Here is a 22,760-nt window from a genome sequence, read left to right on the forward strand (position 1 = left end):
TTGGTGCTGCCCTTACCACATGGTGTGATTTTTTATTTTGGGCACCTTTTTTTTATCACAATAGCAGAGGCACAGGCCTAAGCTGGGACACCACTCACAGCTCACCATTCCAGAGACAAATGAGACCCACAGAATGTATTAGGTATTCCAGCTCAAGCCTAGCTTTTTTTGATCAGAACAGATTAGCAAAAATTATTAGGAAGCACTTCTGTTATTCCTGAATTCCCTACTAACTGCAAACCATTCTGCTAATGGCTGAAAGTGGTATCGGGGGACTTACTCACTTGAGGGCAACTGTCCTGATTCACCTGGTCAAGGCCTATTTTGTTAGGATTCCCAATGGCATATCAAGAGTGGCCGTGAAGACAGGGTGTGGCTGCTGGGAAATCTAGCAATGCTTCATAAATCAGGCAGCAGCCCAAAAGAAGCGTGGGTCAGAGAAGCAAGTTCTGACGTCCTGCCTTTGGTATTCACGAGAGAGAAGTCACTTCTGGGAGGGAATGTGGACTATAGCCATGACATGGAGCTCATATCCTCTCTCAGCAGACCCAGGGTGTAGTAGAAAGTGGGGGTGTTTGGGGAATGGATCTGGTAAATGTGGGCAAGGCTGATGCCAATTCTGCAGGCTAAGCAGAATTTTTCCAAAATCTACTGCTTTCCAAAAACTGTTGTGGAGCTCATCCAAGAGCCTCTGCGGCATCCGTCTGCCAGCCGGCACTTCTCCTTGCTGACCTGGGCCAATGTGGCTGGGCATGGCAGCTCAAGACTTCCTTTGATTTTTGAGTGCCTCATAACGCTCCACAACGTCCCCATGAGAGGCAAGAAGGCCCCCAAACCCATAAACATTGTGGGAAATGTATTTTTCCTACTCTGGAACTTTCAATTGTTCTGTCTCCCTACATCCTGATTGTTTCCAGGCTTGGAGTGTGGAGAGGCCCAGCACTTGTCCTGGCTGGAGGTCTGACCAGGGCGTCACTTAACCTCATCCATGCCTAGGGTTTGAAGGCCAAATAAGATGACATATGTGAAAATGCTTTGTCAACCTGAAATGTTCTTTAAATATATTTTTACTAACTGAGTTGTTAATGTTTCTTTCTTGTAAAGGAAGAAACTGAGGAGCTAGCATTTTGATTTCACTAAGCGTGGGTTTCAAACTGTTGTATGATAATAGCTCTAACTTCAATTAGGCACTTAAGTGCATTTAGCCTTTTAAACACCATTTCTGGGGGATGGATCGAATGATGATGAATCTACACTTTCCCAGATAAGAGGACTGGGTTGGTCCTACTCTTCCTTCTCTTCTTCCTGACACAGATCAGGTAGTTCTAGGACCAGACATTTGAGATGACCCAGAGATTACGTGGGATAGAGACAGTTCTCGAACTCTCAGAGAAAAGGAAGCTGGTTTAGGCCAACCTGAGTCTAAGGATCACAGAAGTGGACATGCGGCTCAGGTGTGCTGCTGGGATGGAGTTCCTGGGGGCCCAGAGTCAGGCCAGCGTTTGCAGGTGCAGTCAGGACACACTGAGGAGGGATTTACATTACCCCCAGAACTCCCAGGTTTTTGGAAATTACCAGAGATGCAGAAAGACTCGCTGAGCCCACTGCAGTAGACAGACTAAATGATTCCCTTGCATAGATGAGGATGTACAAGACACAATGACTATAGCAAAGATCGAAGCTTTATGACTTTTTACCCTGGCTAACAACAGGAGTCATGCTCAAAACGGCAACATCAGAAAGGCAGAATCATGGCTCCTCACACAACTGATTTCTACCATCAGGCACAATTTGATACAGTGGAAACTGGGTAGTGGGTGTGGGCTTTTCTGGGTGGGAAGGGAATGGGTTAGTCAGGATGGAAACAGCCACATGCCAGCCAGCTCAGGTCTCCTCTGCTGAGCAACTGTAAGCTCCAAGAAGAACTTACGTGGAGGGAAGGAAGCTCTCCTGCCCAGAGTGGAGGGCATGTAAGCCCATAATTCGTAGCAAAAAGAGGTTCCACAGTCCCTAAACAATGACCTGAGGCCTCCACGATAACCTCATTGTCACTTCCGGTGGTTAGAGCAACTTAACCCATTGGACTGAAACTAAAGGAAAAATGCTCCTGCCATTGCTCACATGTCTCTCTTTGCTGGGACACTCGGAAATCAGGCAACTCTTATAGTTCCTTTGCTATCATAATATAATAATGAGAGGTGCTGTTTACTAAACATGGACGCTATGTGCAGCACACTACCGACCATCATTACTTCCAATAATGGTATCACCAGCTCTAATTTACAAAACAGAAACCCTGATGTCACAAAGAAAGGACCTGGACACCCTAGCCTGGGGTCTGCTGGCTCCTGAGGAATGCGGCCCCCCTACATGACCTTCCCCAGAGCAGTGACCATTGTTTTGGGGGTTGTTCCTTTATCCAGCAGTTCCATCCCAGGTCATTAGGTTCCCAGTTTCCATGCATTATCAAATGACAGTGCCCCACACCACCGAATGTTATGACAAACAATTTCTAGTAACTTAACGTGAACTTGTAACATCTTACTACTTCCTCTCTGAGCCTCAGCTGCCTGCTCTGCGAGTTGAGGGTTATGTATAGAACTGCAGACTCGAAAGAGGACAAATCCTTTCAAGCTCATCTTTTCTGACCTCTACTCTCCCTGCTTTGGGGCACTTTGATCTCTAAGAGATGCATACTCCTTCAGATGCTCGGCAGGAGTGCTGCCAAGCAATACAGTTTTAAATTCCTTTGCAAACAAATAAACAAAAGATACCCTTGAAAATCCTGCTCTGCAAAATTTCAGCTCTGAAGCTTCCTTTTTATAGACTTTTCCAGAGCAATCTATTTTTTAAACATTTGTAATATTTGGAAATATCCACAGCAATCTTCATCTCTAACTATACTACCTGGCTGCACGACAAACGATAATTACTCTGAGTCATGCTGATCCAGCACTCTTAAAAAAATAAAAGGAAAAAGTGGGCTCCTCACTGAAGTTTACGTGACATTTGCACATTGCTCAAGTGCTTCTCAAACAAAAGCAAGCGGCCGCAGCGTCTGTGAGTGAAGGGCAAGTGCTGCAGGTTTGCCTGTTACTCACTTTCATGAGCAAACAGCTGTATGCCGCTGCCTCATGTTGACACCCCCACACTCAGGGGTCTGCCTATGGAATGATGCTTTTTTAGAGAGCCATGCTGAGGCCAGAGATACGTTTGTACTAGAAGCAATGGAAAGGCAGAACACAGGCATTTGTGCAGGGGAGCCTCCTACCAGGCTGGTCCTGGGATGGCCCCTGTCATAGCTGCACAGTGGCTCTAGGAGGGGGCTCCTGTTCCAGGGCCTTATGGATTCAGGAACTAGAGCGAGTGCCTTATCCTCTCTGAGCCTCACCTTTGTCTGCATTTTGAAAGGATGTAAACTTCACAACCACCCCCAGTCCTGGGAGCCTGCACACCTGGGCCTGCCTGCAGAGCCAGAGTGCAGACAGATGTGAGTGCACAGGTCCCCGGCAGCCCCTTACCAAGCAGGCTGATGCCCAGCCGGGACAGGCCCTGTCGGAGCCCCTCGCCCAGGCTCTCCGGGAGCTGCCGCCGCCACTCCTCCTGCCGGTTGTAGTGCTCCTCATCCAGGGAGAGCCGGTCCATGTTCCGGGCCAGGCTTGTGGCCAAGTTGGTGATGGAGGTGAGGGTACCTGAGGGCACAAGAACATGTGGGTGGGTTGGCCTCCTGGTCACATACATGGTGGACCCCAGGGGAGTGAACCCTGGGGGGCGGTGGGGGAGGGGAAAAGGGTAGTGGAAGCCCATCTGTGCCTTCTGGACATGCCTAGGTGGTGAGTGATGGTGGCTTCCTCTTGGAAAGTTTGAAGCAACAGCCTTAAGAAAATGAGGTGAAGATTAGCATTTGCTCATGAGGGTGATGGCACTCCTCAAAAAGGGTAGGATAAGAATCTCTGTCACCAGAAAAATGCTTAGAGTTTCACAGGAAACTGTCATTCACTACCATTTGATTGTCAAGGCTTGGCTAAAACAGTTAGTTTTGAAATCCTCATTAAGGCCCAGTTTTGAAGGTTAAAATTTTCCTGCTCTGATTTTAAAGGTTAAGGTTATGTTGCTGAATTTTTGACAGATTGTAAAGAAATGTTTCCACTTTAGGAATAAAGTTTACTCCCTCCTTATCACTCCAGTCATAGTAAAGGGAGACACTAAACTTTATCATTTGACATTCCGAGAAAATAATTATTGTGCCACAGCGATCACGTGCAATTTCAATGTTCAGGATGTTAACTGAAAAAAGTGAGGATGATAAAGGGAATAAATCATGAGAAAGCCATGAGTCTGTCTGGGTTTCCTAAGAAAGGCTATTTCAGCATCTTGCTCAAGACAGTCCTAATCTCCTCTAGCAAGTCTGCATTGGTCTCCATGAAGCCAAACTGGACGGCGGCGATGCACATATCCTGAAGCTAAGGAACTAGCTCCTCTGTTGCTGGAGGTCTAGCTCCAAGAAGAAACAGAAGATGTCATTTTTGCAGCTGTATCTTTATCAGTAATCTAAAAAGAAAAAAAAAATCATGCACACACACACACACACCAACCAAAGAGATTTTGTTAAGAGAAGGAGAGAACAAGTGTAAAAAAACATTCAGTCAGTCAGTATGCTAAAATTACCACTGGAGTTCAAGTTAGCAGGTGTTGGGTGTATTATTTTAAAATAAAAACAACAGAACCACAAAGATTCAAGTGTCAAGAGTGAGAAATCCACCAGTGACTCATCTGAGTTCCTGCAGCTCAGCTCACAGGCCTCCTGGACGACGGGGGCTCAGGGGAGAGGTCCTGTCACTGTCCATAGAATTTGGTTTATTGCTCTTGCTGTTCTCTTGCCAGGCCCCATCTCTGGATCATGGTCTCATATTTCAAGCTCAAGTCTTCTTTTGAGCCTTCTAGAGACTTCTATAACCTGCCCACTCATCACAGAGTTGCAGCACTGTTGACAGTAAAAAGCTTTTTATGGGGGAGAAGCCCTTTGCCCTGTTTTCCCTGCCTCCTGCTGAGAAGAAAAAGGGACTCAGATGGCCCTTGTTAGTTCTCGAGTCACTGCCAACCTGACCAAAATATCGTCAAGCAAACACACGGATAAAAATGAAAACATTCTCCTTCTTGTGGGCAGCAGTTTGGCTTCTGTGCCTGATGACCTAGCTGGGCCACAAGATGGCACTGTTTACGTGGCGTGCAACAGAAAAGTTGGCTGTTTCACCTCCAACTCGGCTTCCATGTCAAAATGTATCCATATCCTTACAAAAGTTATGACAACTGTATCTACATTAAAAAAATATATGATGAGGCAACACAGTGTAGGGTTTCTGATGTTTAGCAGAAGTCCTGAACACCTTTAATATTTCTGTATTTATCACATGGACTAACAGTTGAGCCAATCCTTGTTTTCCCCGTGGGAGGTTTAAAGTTCTGAAGTTTCTGAAACATTTTCACACACTACAGCCTGGAGTGATCTGTTTAAAACATAAGACATTATATATGAGCTTTGTTATAAATCCAACATTTCACTGCAATTTAGCCAAACAAAGCTCAAGGCAAACTTAATGCATTTAAAACTTTAACACATTCTTTAAAAATAAAAAATAAGACAGGGAAGAAACGAAAATAAGGCATCATTACAAGGAAACAAAATAGCTACCTTTGGAAATGTGCTTTACAAATGATGTTGTCCCTCTGGAAACGCCACTCACAAAGGCTCCCGGGCCTCGGGTCAGCCCCTCATACGGAAGCCTGAAGAAGTCAGCGATCCCATTCCCGATGCTTCGCACCAAACTTGCCGGGCTGCCAAGGATTTCCAGAGATCCAACCACCCAGCCTGTAACGGACCAAAGGGAAAAGCTTCCTCATCCCTTGAATACAGCACTTTCAACATTTGGGAAAAGTGGCCCATTTTCCCTGCAATTCATTTTTCACACTAGAATTGAGAACGTAATAAGCTTCTTTGGAGCAAAATATGGGAAATAACTCATTCACTGTGAATTCATAAACGGCAAACTTTCATACTTTATAAATCAAAGTGATCCTTTTGGCAGCTTCACAAATAGCTTTAATATGATTTTCCTGCCTGCTTCCCATATTCCTGCTAAAAGGGACCCGTGTACGGGGGGATGCACATTCCCATCTGCCCAAGGAAAGGTGGTCCCTTAGGCTGCAGGTGTTTCTAGGCTGGGAAGTTACCCTCAAAACTTCCTTGGGGCAGTGGGGGCACCAGGATGAGGAGGAGATGCCTGGTCAGGGGAGGAGGCCAGATGCTAAATGGGGTGTTGCAAAGAGGATGCAAAGTTCTGACAAGGATGGAGGAGTTATTTTTAATCTTTCCCAATCCTACCAAGCTGAGTGCTTCTCTTTGGAGCAAAGCTGGAGCCAGACAAACATCTCCCCCTCAACCCCAGTTTCAGTTGTGTAAACATCGGGACATGGACACACTGATTAGGCTGGTGAGAGGACAGTGTTCCCTGAGAAGGTCCCAGGAGGGGAGCTTGGATCTGGTTTCCTATTGTAGCTGGAGTTTGCCAGGAGCTGGCCTGCTCAGTGGCCTGGTTGCCATGTGTACTGCCTCGTGGGAACGTGGCTGTGGTGTGGATTCCAGCAGTGGCTTCCCTTCGCCTTCCTCCCCAGGGTGGGGCTTGGGGCTCTTGGCCCAGATGCCTGGAGGTGCAGGCCAGGGCCAAAGGCTAAGGAGAGGAGGACTGCCAACAGGCGACTTCCTCCCGGAACCCACTGACCTCTCCAGCCTGGGGCTGAGAGCACTCTAATGGCGAGGCCGTGGGGACAGGACCCATGTGGGAGCCAACTCTCCTTCACCAGCAGGTTCTTGGAGTACAGGCCTGTGACAGAGATCCCCAGTCAAGTCACTGATCCCAGGGGACTGGGAAGGCCTGGGTGCAAGAGCTATGCCAGCACCCTGAAGGTTCGCAGGCCCAGCCCTTGTAAAGAGTGACATTCTTAAATTTTGAGCTCACCTCCCTTCTCTGATAGGATGATATCATCATCAGGATGATAACACTAGGGTTTAGAATAAAAGAGGGAATAACTTCCAGAAGGTGAAGATTTTAAATGGGAGGGCCTATGGGTGCCTGGCATTTAACTTATTTACTTGTCACAAGAACTGTGCAAGGGAAGTACTATTACCTCCCTTCAAATAATTTCAGGTTAGCTAATGAGTGAGCCCCTCCCTGGGGTCAGCGACTGTACCGGGCATGCTCCTGACATGGTGTTAACGCTGTCTCCACCGTCTCGCAGGCAGGCAGGAAGGAGATCATCTCCCTGCTGGTCAAGACATGTGGGCTGGGTTTCCAACCCAGCTGACTTGATTCCAAAGCCACCCCCCTACCCCCGTCATGTTTTCTGTGAGTCCAGGCTGCAGCAAGTAGGCAATGTACCCTGGAAGGTTGTGGAATATTCTTCCTTGGAGGACCCACTCTGGAGGTAAAGAAATAGCAGATTCTATTTAGCTTGAAATAGTTGTAAGGTTTGCTTGGAGGCAGAAGTTTGGTCCAGAAACATCTTAATTCCCCTTCATTCCAAAGATTCCACATAGAGATAAAGAGAGGAGAGGAGCTACTGCCAGGCAAAGACCACTCTACAATGCGCCCATTCAGGCAGAACAAGCAGAAACCACCCCGCCCGGTGATGCAGCTCGCTCCTGCCACGTGAGGGTGGGCTCAGGATCTCTCAGCTTGGGGCCACTGGCTGATGGGAGGCCTATGCGTGGACTAGAGCGACTTCTCAGTGGCATCTGAGCTGGCCAGAAAAGGGCCCAAAGTAACTGAGGGCACTCCTTTTTAAATTATTTTCCTCCAAAAGCAAATATATCTTTTGCTTGCTTCTTTGGAAATTTTGTTGAAAAGGGGTGTTTGTCTGACTTCCCATCAAACTGAGACTTGTGGATAGAGAGAGACCCCAGGAAATTATAAAGCCCACATTCTTTTGTTCAAATAGGGTTAGTTCCTCATTTCTAATTACTTTACTATTTCTTTGTTTTTAAAAACTCTTCAAGGTGACTCCACAAACTTCCCTAGAAATGAGGTCAGGGTATTTTGAGCCTCCCAGTCAGGAACCTTATAACCAAGTCCAGTGGGTTCATCCTGACCCACAGGAGATACAGATGCAACTTGATCACCCCCAGGCCAGCCCTCTCTCTTTCTCCACAGAGTACCAGTACACCATGGGCCGGTCACCTCCTACCATCTTCCCATTTCCAACTCTTTCAATCACCACTTTCCTCCAGATAACCTTCAGACTGTCCACAGATATTTAGCGACAGAATTCCCAACAGGCTCTAAAAACTTGGCCCTCTAAATTAGAATTTCTTGTCTCAGCATATAATAAGGTTGGGACAACAGCTTAGAGGATTTTTAGGTGGATTACAAAAAATCCAAACAGAATGTTCTTGTGAAAGCTCATTAAAAACATAAAACAAAACAAAGAAAGATCGTTTTTAGCACACAGGCTGCAGGGACGTGGTTCGCTGGTGCCACAGTTGGAGCTTCTCTGCCAGCTCATTACACAGTGGGTGCTCCCACACCTCAGCGCTGTGTGGTGCTGGGTGGGGCCTCTTCCCCCCAGGCCCCAGATCAGAGCTCAGTAACCTGCATGCCTGCTTCTCGTGTTAAAAGCAAAAACTGCCTGAAAGGGCAAGTTTCTGGAGTTGTTTATAAATATACCCATCTATTAAATGTGAAATGTTAACTGCTTATTTTTAAATGATTTCTTAGCAAGAGGGAAATATTTTCTTTATTGTTGTGCAAGCTATCAAAACAGTTCTGGCAGGGTGCTCTCCGAATCTTGTCATATTCAGTTAAGAGTTCGGGTAGCCCTATTAACTCTATGAATTACATTACAGAGAAAATGTAATCTTACCCATATGGCAACAACATGGGTCATTTGCTGCTACAATGTTAATCATATATGGGAATTCATTCACCAAATACAATGTTACAAAGGCTCTCTCCTTTTACTTTCAGAAAGTAAGACTTGTTTTTTACCAGAAAGGGCCCACAAGACCAACTCTGGCTGCTGTTCCTTACTTGAATTCATGGGAACATGAGGAGCCGCTTTATCAAATTGAAACTGCTTTAGAGTGAATTCAGGTCAGGAATGCGTTTTTTGAAGCCTTACCTTAGAGTATTCTGAGACAACTTGGTCGTCAACACTCAATCTTTAGTGCACAGGACTTCTCATACATTTTGCACACATATTCAAACCACCCCCTGCAGACTTTTCCAGCTCAGGTCTGTGGAGAGGCTGAGACACCGACAGCCTTCTCTCAGCAATCTGTCTAGACAGGCAGGGCCGCACTGGGTAGGTAGAAGGCTCTTTATGCATCTTATGAGCACACAAATCCTCTGAATTTCTCACCTATAGCTATTCATGGCCTGTAATGAAGAAAGCTAACAACCTAGGACTGGATTTCTTTTAGGCTCAGGGGCTCAGGGCCTGGGCTGGTTTTCCTGGCTGCACCAGAGAGCTAACATAAAGCCTTGTACCTGGAAGGAGCTAAAGAAGTGTTTGCTAAATGGAATTAAAATTCTAAGTTACCTAACAGTGAATATAACAGCTACTATTGCTTGGTTATTTATTAAGTGCCAAGTAGAATGCAGGGTACTTTACATACTTTCATTTTGCCTTCTCCAAAATCTTAAAACCCATTTTATAGATAAGGACACTGAGACGTGGGGAGGTTCGGTAAGGCTGTCAGCCTTATAGTCAGCAGCGGCAGAGCCTAGATTTAAATCCATTGCTGTCTAATGACAAAGCCCATGTTCTTCACCTCTCACCATATTACTTCCCTATGAATTGAAGTCAATAAGGTACTACCCCGAAGTATTTCCTTTTTGCCCAGGCCCTAGCTCATCACAGACCCTTAGCTTGTGTCCTCACCTGCTCTGAAAAGAGCCCCAGCAGCATAGTGCATCGCCAGGGCATGGACGAGCTGCCTGGCCGTGGTGAAGATGGGGCCTCTTTCAAACACCGAGAAGGACAGCGGAGTGTGGTCGGAGGCTATGTACAGCTTGAGGGAAGCATGGATGCTCACGAGGAGATTCACCGGCTGTATGACCAGCTTCCGTAACTTCACAGGATTCACCAAGGCCATCGCGTGCTGTCTGACCTGCATGGGCAACACCTGTTTGCCACCTGAGAGCACTGTGGGGTGACCAGCCGGGTTGCTGTTAGGAAGGTAGGTCTCAAACAAAGTTTTGATGTAGTACACAAACGTATCTTCCACGTATAACCGGGCAGGTTTCAATTCAAAACTGAACTCGTTAATATCAAATAAGCTCCTGCTCTCAGTTAAGGTGAGGCGAAGTTTGATAAAACAGTTTTCCTTGTATTCTTCCAAATCTTTGCTAGATATAAGGAGACTCTGCATTTTGGAACACTGGGTAGGTTCTGTTTTTTCTCCCTGGCAGACCAAGACAGCAAAGTGGAAATTGGACCTGTTATATAGCTGGTTATCCAACTGCAGGTCCCCACAGTAGACCTCCACACAGTAAAGCTGAAAGAGGGCTGCAGCTGTCTCTTCCCCAAGGAGGTGACCAGCCACTGGGGCCATTTGGAGAAAAACATTATCCAGTGTGAGTCTCAGAAGTTCAGATGATGCTTTGTGGTGGGTGAGGTCATCAAACACTGCCAGGCTCAACTGAGTGATGAACATTTTAAACGTCACAGTCTTCTCCAGAGTTCTAGAGGAGAAAGAGAAAAGACCATTAGTCTCCCCCTGCTTTTCTTTCTTTCCTTTTTTTTTTGATGACAGTGCCTTACTAAGCAACTCCTGATGTCCCTTCAGATTCTCAAGGAAACAAATAAGAACTCAACTTTCAGTACATCGTGTATGGACAGAGCCAGTCACACTCCAACAGTATTGGGAAATGTTCCCACTGGGACCGTTACAAGTTCTTGCCACGTTTATGTGTTTCCCTTACCAACACTAGATTTTTACTGCAAAATCCCCCAAGTTTTTTGTGCACTAATTCTCTATCATGATCATCACAGAGCAGAAAGACATAATAAAATAACCAAGCCTCCTTAAATGGAAAAAGTAAAGCTAGCAGAAGAAAATCAGCAGGAACTCCCACCACAATGGCCCACTTACCAGCATCTCCGCCCCTGTGCTCTGCTCTCCCAACATTTCTAGGGCTCAGCTGCCTGTGCTCCCATTTCTGTGAACCCCTCTATTGTGCGCTGCATCACTCTGCTCTCACCTCCTCAAGGTCATCACTCCAGCAATTCACCTCTCTTCTACATCATCATTGTTTTAGTCATTACTAGCAGCTTATAAACATGCTGTTATTGCTCCTACTTAAAAAAAAACCCCTTGTAACTCTACTTTGTCCTCTTGCTACCATTCATTTTTCTGATCCCCTTTACATAAAAACTCCAAAGCATTTTCTATACACTTTGCCTCCTATTCCTCTCCTTTCATTCTCTCTTAACCTTGCTCCAAGCAGGCTTCTGCCCCCCACCAGTTTACCAAAGCAACTCTTGTCAAAGCCACCAGTGACTTCCATGTGGCTAAATCCAATGGTGGATTTTCAGTTTGTGGCTCACCTGATCTACAATGGCATTTTGACACTGTCGATAACTCCCTCCTCCTGGAAACACTTTCTTTGCACACTCTCTCAGCTCTTCTACCTCTGGTCACTCATCCTCAGTCACTCAGGAGTCTCCCCCCTCTTCTCCCAGATCTCTTAAAGTTAAGGTGCCCTTGGTCCTCTTCTCTTCCCATCTCCACTCACTCTCCTTGGAGATCTCATCCAGTCTCATGGCTTGACATACCATCTATATGCTGACGGCATATGACATAGTACCCTAATGTACCATAAATATACCTTCCACAGTCACATAATTAACCTGGAACTCCCCCTGAACTCCAATCTTACACCTCTAACTGCCAATCCACATGGTCGCTTGTATGTCTAAAAGACATTTCAACTTGCCAGGTCTGTAATCAAACTCTTGATCTTACCCCTAAACCTACATATGGCCTTTCCCATCTCTGTTAAGGGCAACCACATCCTACCAGTTGCTTAGACCAAAAATTTTGGAGCCTTCCTGGATGCCTCTATTTTCACCCCTTATCCAATGTGTCAGGGAAGTCCCATTGGCTTTTCCTGAAAAGGCTATCCAGGATCTGACCATTTCTTACCACTTCCACTGATATCACTATAATCTAAGCCATCAGCATCTCTAGTGAGAATAACTGTAATAATCTCCTAACTAGTCTCCTTACTTCTACCTTGCTTCTTTACAATCTACTTCAGCAAAGCAGCCAACAATCTTCTCAAAATTCAGGTCAGGTCATGTAACTTCTCCACTTAAAATGCTCCAATGACTTCCTCATTTCACTCAGAATGAAAACTAAGCTCTACACAATGTGTCCCCTCCTTCCAGCCTTCCCTTTTGACCTCAGGTACTACTGCTTCCACTTTCACTTACCTCATTTTGCCCACAGCTGCCTTTTCCCTGCTCTTCCAATATGCCAGGCACACTGCTTCATACCTTTGAAGTGGCTGTGCCCTCTGTCTGCAAAGCTCTTCCTCCAGATTATTAACCCTCTGCTGCTTTCAAGTCTGTGCTCAAATGTCAATTTCTTGGTGAGGCTTACCTATACCTGTCTTTTTAAAACTGTGCTCTCTCTGTCCCTATGCCCTGGCACTCCTGATCCTTCTTACTGGGATCTATTTTTCTATCTGCAGAATACCAACCTCTTTTATATTTTATTATGATAAAATACATTTAGATTTATGATGCACCATAAAATTTCCTTTTTTTATTATTTTTGTTCTATGTCCTCCCATTCCACACTTATGAGAATGTGAGCATGGATTTTGGTCTTTTTATTCACTGATGTATTATCCCCAGAACAGTACCTGGCATCCAGGAAACACTTGAAAAGCGTGTGTTGAATAAACGAATTGAGGAAGTACAAGGAACTAATGAGCCTTCTCCACTTCTACTGCTCAGTGTGCAGTCTGTTGCTGTTGTCATCAACGATACCCTACTAATGCCCTCGATAAAATGTTTCTAAAATGGTTGTGTAGGCTTGAAATTTTGTCTTATGCAATTTAAATCTAGTCTCCAATTTTGTTATACTATTAGTGTTTTACAAACACTTCTGGGCAAAGAAAACATTCTACTCAACCTTGTTTGAAATGTTATAAATTCAAATTAATAATAATTTGGCATGGTCCAGATTAATGAGTTCCTAACCATATATGAGAAGCAAGGAACTTTTTTTAAAAAAGGGCTTAGATAGCCCTTTTTTTAGCTCTCTACCCACATCTATTAACAATTTTGTTTCTTTCTTTTCTTTTTAGTCTTATTTCTAGGAAAGTTTTCTGTGTATTCTGTGTGAGAATGTGCATGCATGTATGTATTTATGTGGGTGTGTATGTATATATGACACATAACTAGGATCATATTTACATATTCCACTTTATATTTGCTTTATTTTAGATTTATCATATGCATTTTTGCTGTATATGATGTATATGATGGAACATTACTGTTAATTTGATAAGCAATATCTTATTTAAATTTGCATTTTCTTGATTACTTGTATTTCCTCTTCCTAGAATTTTCTGTTGATGTCTTTTGCCCTTAGTTTATTTTTGGAAGGAAGGGTTATCTTCATATTATTCCTACTGAATTATACGAGTTCTTTTGAATTAAGGATATTAACTCTTTGGTTCATGTTTGTAAAACCTGATGGCAACAGTCAGGTTGAAGGGGGAAAAATGTGGCTCTAATAAGTGAATTTATTGTTGATGTAGCTCTAATTTTTAAGTCTAATTACTAATTACTAGGTTGTCATGTGGATACAGAAGTATTAATTTGCATTTCATGCTAATGATAATGTATAATTCTAAGACGCATGTCTTAGTTTGTAAATCAGTTTGTTAAACTTACCACAGAAGAACTGGAAGAGGTACCCACGGAAGATGATATATTGCTAAATATTATAGGTATGATTTAATGTGAATAACCATATCCTGATAGATTACACGATAGTTAACCCAAAGCTTTAATGGATACGTAGGGATGACAAAGAATGGTAAATAGTAGGTTTACAACTTTATAATGAGAAAGCTTACTATACTGCTACTGGGATAATAATTAAACCCACCTGTTGGTATTGGTTAAAAGGGGTCCTGCTTTTCCTTCTGGGGCCACAGTGATGAAGACTGTGCCACAGTGATGGCCAATGTCCACATATACATAGCCAAAGCCAGTCAGGAACACAACCTGCAAAACAACATTCAAAATCCGATTTTGAAAATCGAAAAGAAGTAAAAAACACTACTGAAATGGTTAACTTCAAATGTCTCAAGTTCTGATTCAATACCACAAACACTTCCTGGTTATATTTCTTTATATCCATGTGTACAGGCTATTCAGCTGACTTGAAATGAAAAAAAAAGAAAGAAAGAAAGATCAAATCCAGATTTCTCAATATCCAGCTGTAAGGTTCATAGGAAAAAAAAAATGATGGATGACGGGGCATGAGTGTCTTCATTCTCTGCTTCTCTGGAATTGGCAAGTAACTCTGCATGGGCTGGAGCCCAGCCATGGGCCAGCTTTATGTCTGCATATGAATCTCTGTGGGAAAAAACTCTAAAACTCAGGACTTGAAATGCAATGTGCAAAAAACTTTCAGGCTCTTGAGTGTTGACTTACTACCATGAGGATGCCCTTCTGTGCTGGGGACACAAAAACACACCCAAAAACCTACCAACAAGATGTATTATAATCCAGGGCACTCACATCACTTGTAACAGGAACATCAGATAGCTTCATTTGCTTGGAGTCAAAATTAATTTTTCTACCATGAGAAGGTAGACTAAGACCTAAAAGCACTTCTATCTCAGAAGCCAAGTGCCAGGCCAGCAGAACAGATGTCCTTTCACCATTAAATACCCATGTTGCTTAAATGGAGAAATATTTGAAAACAGAACAGAACTATTTGAAAAACAGCTCCAAGAACATCGTGTTCACAGCCAACATTACCTGAGGGTAGGGGCAGTAACCTCCTTAGGTTTGGGAACGTTGACTCTGAGCATTTGCAATATCAATTCAGTCCAAGTCTGGGTGCTTTATTATTATTAGGACAGCAAATAAAAGAAGAAAGACTGAAATTCCTGCATGAAGGAACAAAGCTAGGTGCCTGCTTGACAGGTAGTGAATGTATTTGCATTCTGAGCATACTAAGAGGTACCAGAAGGAGTGTACACAGAACCACAGGAGAGAGTTACAGACTCAAATTTGGATGAGACTTTGAAGTCACTGGGCTGTTTTCTTAAACAATAGCTCTTCCTTCAGAAATCCTGACCAACTTCAGCATCCGGGGCACCTGGATGTTATCTCTGCCTCCTCCCTCTCCTCACCCTCTGCAGTCCAGCAACCATTAGATCCTCCAGCTCTGCCGGCTCTTCCACTAGTGGCTTCTTTTTCTTTCCACAGCCACTGCTCTAGCATAGGCCCCTGTCTGCCACTCAGTACTCCCTGTGCCTCAAATACACTTTTCTCCATAAAGTCCTCTCAAAATCCGATGTTTCTTTGCATATACGGCTTAAGCACACCTTATTCCATGAAGGTATTGTATAATTTTTCTATTCCTTTCCTTGGCTTGATACCTACATCTACATTCCAAAGTACTTTAACCATATTTCTACTTGATCACAAATTGTACTGTTCATCTTATAGTCACCTATTTACATATCTGACTCAATCACTAGATTGTCAACTTCTTGAGGGCAGGAGTGGAGTCAATTTGTACTCTCTATGGACATATTTCCTAAATGGACTGATTTGCAAAAATATCTGTTTCAAAAAACTCTGTATCCTGAATTTGCCCTATTTGTTCCAAGGTAAGAAGTGAACTTGACTATGATAAAATTCGGAATGCAGCCAACGTGAAAAATGGCTTAGCTCATGAATCTAAAACAAACTGGTATTCTTTGAGGAACATTCACATTTATGAAAGCCATTTTTTTGTATGATATGTAAAGTAAGTCAATTGGTCTTTTACTAGGCTTACAGACACGGGATTATTCACTCGGCACAAACCTTTTAAAGGCCCTATGCTCCCATCTATATTCCCTTCTCTCAATGACTGTCCATACTTCAGTGTGTACCCCAGGATTTTAGCAGAGTGTTAAAAACCAGAACTACCACCCCTCAAAGGAGGGAAGGAGGGGATCAGATGAGGGAAATATTTATTTTCTGCTCATTCTCAAAGTAATCTTCAGACATTACGAAAGGAGGATACTTGTACTTTCTAAGATAGTAAAAATAAGCCAAGTTGATGGTTTCTGTTGACTGCTCAAGGGATTTTGAAAGAAAGCAAATTAATCTAAATCTTTAAGGTACTTCTTCTGCCCAAAAACCTAGACTCTGGAGAGAAAGTTTTGCTGGGTCCCTTTCACTCACCACTAGAATGGAAGAAACACAGATTTTAAGTCTTGGAGCCTATCATTGTCTCTTCACATATAGAGCAACAACTCACAACACCAAGCCTTGTGTACAGTGGCTCTAGGGATTAGGGAGTTAGGAACCTACGTGCCAGAGAAATTAGGCACCAATACCCAGGTCTCCCAGAAGTTTAAAGTAAATCCTTGTTTTGGTCTGATGGTTTGAACATTCAATCATTCAATTACTCAATACTCAAAGAGTACTTACAAAGAGTCAGTCACTGTATTAGGCACCGAGAAGATATAACCATACCCTCAAGTTGCTCACAGCTCAGCTGGTGAAAAAGCCAAGTGTGCAAATAATAGTAAATAACTAACAGTTCCAGGGCAGAGATATATAAAATGCTCCTCCCTCTTAGTGTACCAACCATCACGGTCTCTGAATAAGCTCATGAGGGCGATAGTTTTGTGTCCATTTTCTTCAGTACTTATAACCAGTGCCTGGTACTCAGTAAAGATCTAAATGGACATCATCTCAATGTGGGTCCTGTGGTAAAGACTTCTAGTGTCCACTCATGTCTAGCTGCCCTCTCCTTCCAAGCACAGGGCAGGATTATACTCCTCATCCCATTGCAGTTAGGTATGGCCACATGACTAGTTTTGGTCAATGGGCTAAAGGCAGAACTGACATGTGCTACTTCTGAGCCAAAGCATAAAAGAGCCAGCTTTCTTTCCTTGCTGCAGAGACTGAATAAAGGTTTTATGATCCAGATCAATGGTGGACTAAATATGATCTGCTGCTCGTTACTGTAAATAAAGTTTTATTAGAACGTAGCTACACATTTCTTTATATATTGTCTCTGTCTAATAGCAGAGTTGAGAAGTTGTGACAGAGACTGTATGGCCTGCAAAGCTTAAAATATTTACTATCTAGATACTAAAGAAAAAGTTTGCCAACTCCTGCTCTAGATGGTCATGACAGATTGTTACGCAATCAGGGAACTGCTCATCCCAGTATCCATTCCCTTGTTTAGGCCCTTCCTATACTGACACAAGAGCTTGGCTATGTGACTTTCTTCAGATAATGGGGTATTAGCAAACATAAGGCAAGCAGAAGCTTGATAAAGCTTCTTGGGTTTGCCCTCTTGCTACCATGTGAGGAAGCCTGGTCTAGCCTTCTTAAGGAGGAAAGATCACATGGTAAGAGAATTACCCAGACTTCATCCCTCAGCCTACTTTCCAGCTGAAAGCAGCTGCATAAGTGATCCCAGACTCATCCTGCAGAAAAATCACCCAACCAAACCCTCAGAATCACGAGAAGTTAATTATTGTTGTTTCAAGCCTCTAGGTTTTGGGATGGTTTGTTACAATGGGGCAAATAGAACATGATGGAGCTTCCATCAATCTGGGTCCTTGAATGACCATGTAGAACAGAGCCCCCAAATGACAAAGACTGGGCACACAGCATGAACAAGAAGTAAATTCTAGAATTATGACAGGCAGAATAATCTAGCCTGTACTAGCCAATACAGATATTGGTAATAGGAGTAGGGTTCTAGCAAAAACCTAAAATATGAGCCCTTGGCTTAACAATCAGGCAGTAGAAACTGATACTGAAAACTAAAAAAAAGAAAATTCATGTTATGAAGTAGCAAGACATTTAGTAAAACCGTTGTCTGGGATTACTTGGGAGGTAGATCATAAACCAAATAAATTTGTAGGTCTGGAAGATGAGGTTTGGAAACAAAATATTAGTAGTGTGTTTTGGTTGCTGTTGGCTGTGTCTGGCAATGTATTATGAAGAAGAAGTGAGCTCAGGGAAAAGTTGGGCCAGTGTGCAATAAAAATGAAAGAGAATAGAGAGATTCCAGAAATTCAGGGCCTTGCAAACTTAGAAATGCTTTTAAACCCCAAACAGCAAGAGATAAAATTTAGTCTTCAAACATGAAGACAGATTAATACTCAGCCTTAGGGATATATATAGGCATTACACTCTCTGATAAAACTTCTTAATTGTTAAAGTGACTCAGGAAAATATTTAGATTAAGAGTATAACTTTCCTACAGAAGCTCTCTTAAATCCAGAAAGAGGTAAGGAAGCAAGATAGCACAGAAATATGTCTCAAAAAAGGACCATGGATGTGGTTATTAGTACCTGGAATTCTCTGGAATCAAATAAATAAGAAGTCTACTGAGTTTCTGAGAAATTACTACTGCCCAATAAACTCATGAACCTAGACTAAAAGAGACTGTCATTATTTGAGACTCAACATAAGCTTCAATTGCAGCCAAGGAAGATCTCTGAGGGAGATCCAGGGACTAGAAGAATAATGGTAAGAGAGCTCTTCCAAGAGCAGAACAGGGGTCGGAGACTTCATTGCTTCCAGAGTATAGACCCCGCAGGATGTACCCAGAAAAAACTGCAGAATTTTTATGGAAGAGAGGCTGCTCTATGTGTCTCATTCTTCCTCTTTCCAATTTGGAGGGGCTATTACTGTTATCCCATCCATTAACATGGCGAGGAGATAGGGAGCAGATGAGTTCATAGGTTTCCAGATGGAAAGAAGTCAGGTCCAGATGAAGAGACCAACACTCAGAAGTACTGGATTTCCAGTGCGATGTGGTGACTGGTTAGGACCCTGGGAAGGAGATTTGTTTGTTCTGTGTATAGTTCGAAAAAGAATGAATGAAATGACTAATGGCTATGGGGATTTTTCCTTTTTTGAGTTGTTTGTTATTGCAGGAGGAGCTAGCCAGTCCTGATCAATGCGGTCACTTAGTTATTTTTTACTTTCTTCACTTCACACTGGCAGTGTGGGGGTGTGTGTGGAAGGCTATAGGCAACATATAGTCAGACACTTGCTGCTTTAACCAGAAAACATTTGGGGGATACTCCATTTTGCCATTTGTGTCTGTGTTAGAGCACTTTGATCAGTAAGACTTCCCCTTACATATGTGGGTATAAGAATACCATTTGAGGCCGAAGTCCTGCCTTCCCCTTCCACACTGTCTTTTACTACAATTACAAGTAAAAAACACCTTAATATAACATGTGCTCTTCTATATATTCAGTTATCTTTATTAAAATGATTAGTTATCGGGGCCAGCCCAGTGGTGTAGGGGTTAAGTTTACACACTCTGCTTCAGTGGCCCAGGATTCATTGGTTCAGATCCCAGGTGCAGACCTACACAGTGCTTAAGCCATGCTGTGGTGGCATGCCACATACAAAACAGAGGAAGACTGGCACAGATGTTAGCTCAGTGCCAATCTTTGTCACACAAAAAAATTATAAATAAAAATAAAATGATTAGTTATCATATTTATGTTCAACAAATAATATTTTAAAAATTACACCAGTTTAATTTTACTGTGTAAATAAATTACAAGGGGACATAGGAAATAATTGAAAGTACTCCTGAAAGTCTGTCTCTCTTGCTTTCTTTCCCTCTTTCTGCTCCCCCCCCCGCCCCCCTCCCCCCTGCCAAATAGGATACATGTGACAATCCAGGGATAATAAAGAAGGAGTTATAATGCAGCCCAGCATTGCAGCTGAGTTAAACTCAAATCATAGGTATCCCTGTTATTAAAAGTCTTTAAGCTGTCCCCTCCTCCAATTTTAACTGATTCCCTCTTCAAATGGGCTCCAATTCCCATTATGGTACCTCTTGCTGGGCTTCTCTCTCCAACTCTCTTTCTTCTACCTGACTCATTTTGCCCCCACCTTAAATTTTCACTTCCTTTCTTGATGGTTAATTCTGTGTCAACTTGACTGGCCACGGGGTGCCCAGATTCAAACACTCTTTCTGGATGTGTCTGTGAGGGTATTTCCAGATGAGATTAGCATTTGAGTTGGTGGACTCAGTAGACTGCTCTCCCCAATGTGAGTGGGCATTATCCGATCCGTTGAGGGCCTGAATAGAACAAAGCGGGGAAGAAGGAAGAATTTGCCCCTTTTTTTCCTGTATCACTGTTTGAGCTGGGACATTTCATCTTGTCTTCTCCTGCCCTTGGAACGGAATTTATACTATCAGCTCCTCTGGTTCTCAGGCCTTTGGACTGGGACTGACTTGCACTATGGCTTTCCTGGGTCTCCAGCTTGTCTACAGCATATCATGGGACGTCTCAGCCTCCATCAATTGATCTGAAGATATGCTAATTAAGCATCATATTTGTTCTGCTGACTTTTGGCTAAAAATCAAAAAACATTTCAGTTCCTATTTTGGGAAGGAATAAATTTGAAATTTACTACTTATATCTGCAGACTCAGCAGTTTGTAAAATAATATCTTAAGAAGAAAAACCATGATATGGAAGAATTCAAGACTTAGACTTTGAAGGGAAAAAGAGATTTCCATGTGTGCTATGGGATTGAACCCTAACCTGTAGAGGGAGTAATATGTAGCCTGCTTGGTCTCAGGGAGTGGTCTGTTTTAAGCAGTCTACTGGACTAGAGAACCTTTTCTGGGCTGGACTCTGTGTTTTAGTAATCACTTTGGTGATAGTGGTGGAGATAGACTTGAGGGTGGAGAGGCTGACAACAGAGACACCCTTTAAGGGGCTACCACTAAAATCTAGGAGAGGGATGACAAATAAAAGGCCTGAAGTAGACCCTGGTCAGAGAGAAGGGGTAGATACAGAGACATTTCTGAGGAATCTCTCCCAGAACTTGGTGACTTACTGGATGTGAGGGTGAAGAGAGAGAAAGGAAGGCAGTGGGATGCAGTCAGAAAAGAAAGGCTTCGAAGCAAGACCGTTGGGTTTGAATCCCAGGTCCACTTGCTCTGTCTAAGTTCACCTCTTTGAGCTTCAGATAGCATCTGCCTTTAAGGGATACGATAGGACTAATGACAATATTTGTAGAGGACTGGACATAAAGCAGGCATTCAATATGAATTTATATCAATATCATGTAAAGTTTTTACACTGGGCAAATGGTGATGACATTAACTGAAGTAGAGACTCTAGGAGAAGCTGGCTCAGGGAATAGAAAAGGATCACTTTGATTTCAGTGTGTTGAGTTTGAGATGATCATAGATCTTTCGGGTGGAGATGTCTGGTGGGAAGCTGGAAACACAAATTTGGAGCTTGGGAGGGATGTGGGGACCAGAGATACATCTCTGGGGGTGAATGGATGATAGCTGGTAGCTAAAGCTATTAGATGAATTAGATCTCCCAGAGAGGAAGAGAAAGGAGATGAATTTCTAAGATGACCAAGTTAGAAAAGGTTGGATAAGGATGAAAAGAAAATAGCAGATATTCTGGATGCAATTCTTCCCTCTGTACATTTACTGAAAAATATTTTAGGGGAATCCCTAAACACAGCACGTTCTCTTTAAGCATTAACGCTCAGTGTTACTTCTGTCTGATCTGCACCAAATGGACTGATTACATATTTAACTCCTGGTTCATCAAGGCACTTACCAAAGTGTCTCATGACATTCTTGTAAGCAAGATAAGAAATATCTTATCCAGTATAGTTTAAAAAGTGCTTTTAGATGCATTTTCTTATTTAAGAAATGTAGAGTTTGGTGTGTTAGTGGCTGCCTGAACCCACGCATTAGGGAAGTGTTTAGTGATTCACTACAGCACGTAGACCTTGGACTTGTCCTGTTCAACATGTTATTAACGACTCGGATGAATATGTAGAATGCATGCTTACCACATCTACAGATGACGTAAAGCTACCAGGGAGGGATACTTAATATGTTGGATGACAGCATCACAAATTTTTTTTAAAAAGTGATTCCAACTAGCTGGACTAGGCCAATAGCAACAAGATTTAATTTATTGGGGATAAATGTAAAGTCCTGTCATAGGGTTCAAAAAGTCAACTGTACGGCAAATCATATGATAAAGATGTGGGGGATGTTGTTGACCACAGTTCTATAATAACAAAGTCTCAACTCGTTAATAAAATGCTAACTCAATCTTCTACTTTATTAATGCAAGCATAGGGAAGTAATAGCTGGTTAGACCACATTTAGAATACTATGTGTAATTCCGGCTGCCAGATTTTTAAAAGGGAACATAACACACTAGAGTGCTCAGACAAGGGTAACTTGGTGATGGGTCTGGAAATCACATTTACTGAAGGAATGATTCAAGGAACTAGAAATGTTTGGCCCAGATAAGGGAACACTTGGAGAAGATGTTGAAGCTGCCTTCATGTAATTGTAATATTGCTGTATTAAAGGGGAAGTAAATAATCTATGATGCCTCAGAGGGCAAAACAAGGATGAATGAGTGGATGCTACAGAGGGAGATATGAGCAGAAACTTTCTGATAGTCACTGCTG

At 43.0% G+C, this 22,760-nt stretch overlaps 1 protein-coding gene across 6 annotated transcripts in view; it reads right to left on the minus strand.

Moving 5' to 3' along the window:
- Positions 1-22,760, minus strand: part of VPS13B (vacuolar protein sorting 13 homolog B) — a 784,298-nt gene that overhangs the window by 11,764 nt on the left and 749,774 nt on the right. For all 6 annotated transcript variants that reach the window (XM_046642610.1, XM_046642612.1, XM_046642609.1 and 3 more), the window contains 4 exons: positions 14,183-14,301; positions 9,937-10,739; positions 5,693-5,869; positions 3,522-3,692 (listed from right to left, as the gene is read on the minus strand). In XM_046642610.1, the coding sequence (XP_046498566.1) occupies positions 3,522-3,692; positions 5,693-5,869; positions 9,937-10,739; positions 14,183-14,301 (1,270 nt within the window). The remainder of the gene's footprint in view (positions 1-3,521; positions 3,693-5,692; positions 5,870-9,936; positions 10,740-14,182; positions 14,302-22,760) is intronic.

Source organism: Equus quagga, chromosome 16, assembly GCF_021613505.1.
Source record: "Equus quagga isolate Etosha38 chromosome 16, UCLA_HA_Equagga_1.0, whole genome shotgun sequence".
Taxonomy (NCBI): Eukaryota; Metazoa; Chordata; class Mammalia; order Perissodactyla; family Equidae; genus Equus; species Equus quagga.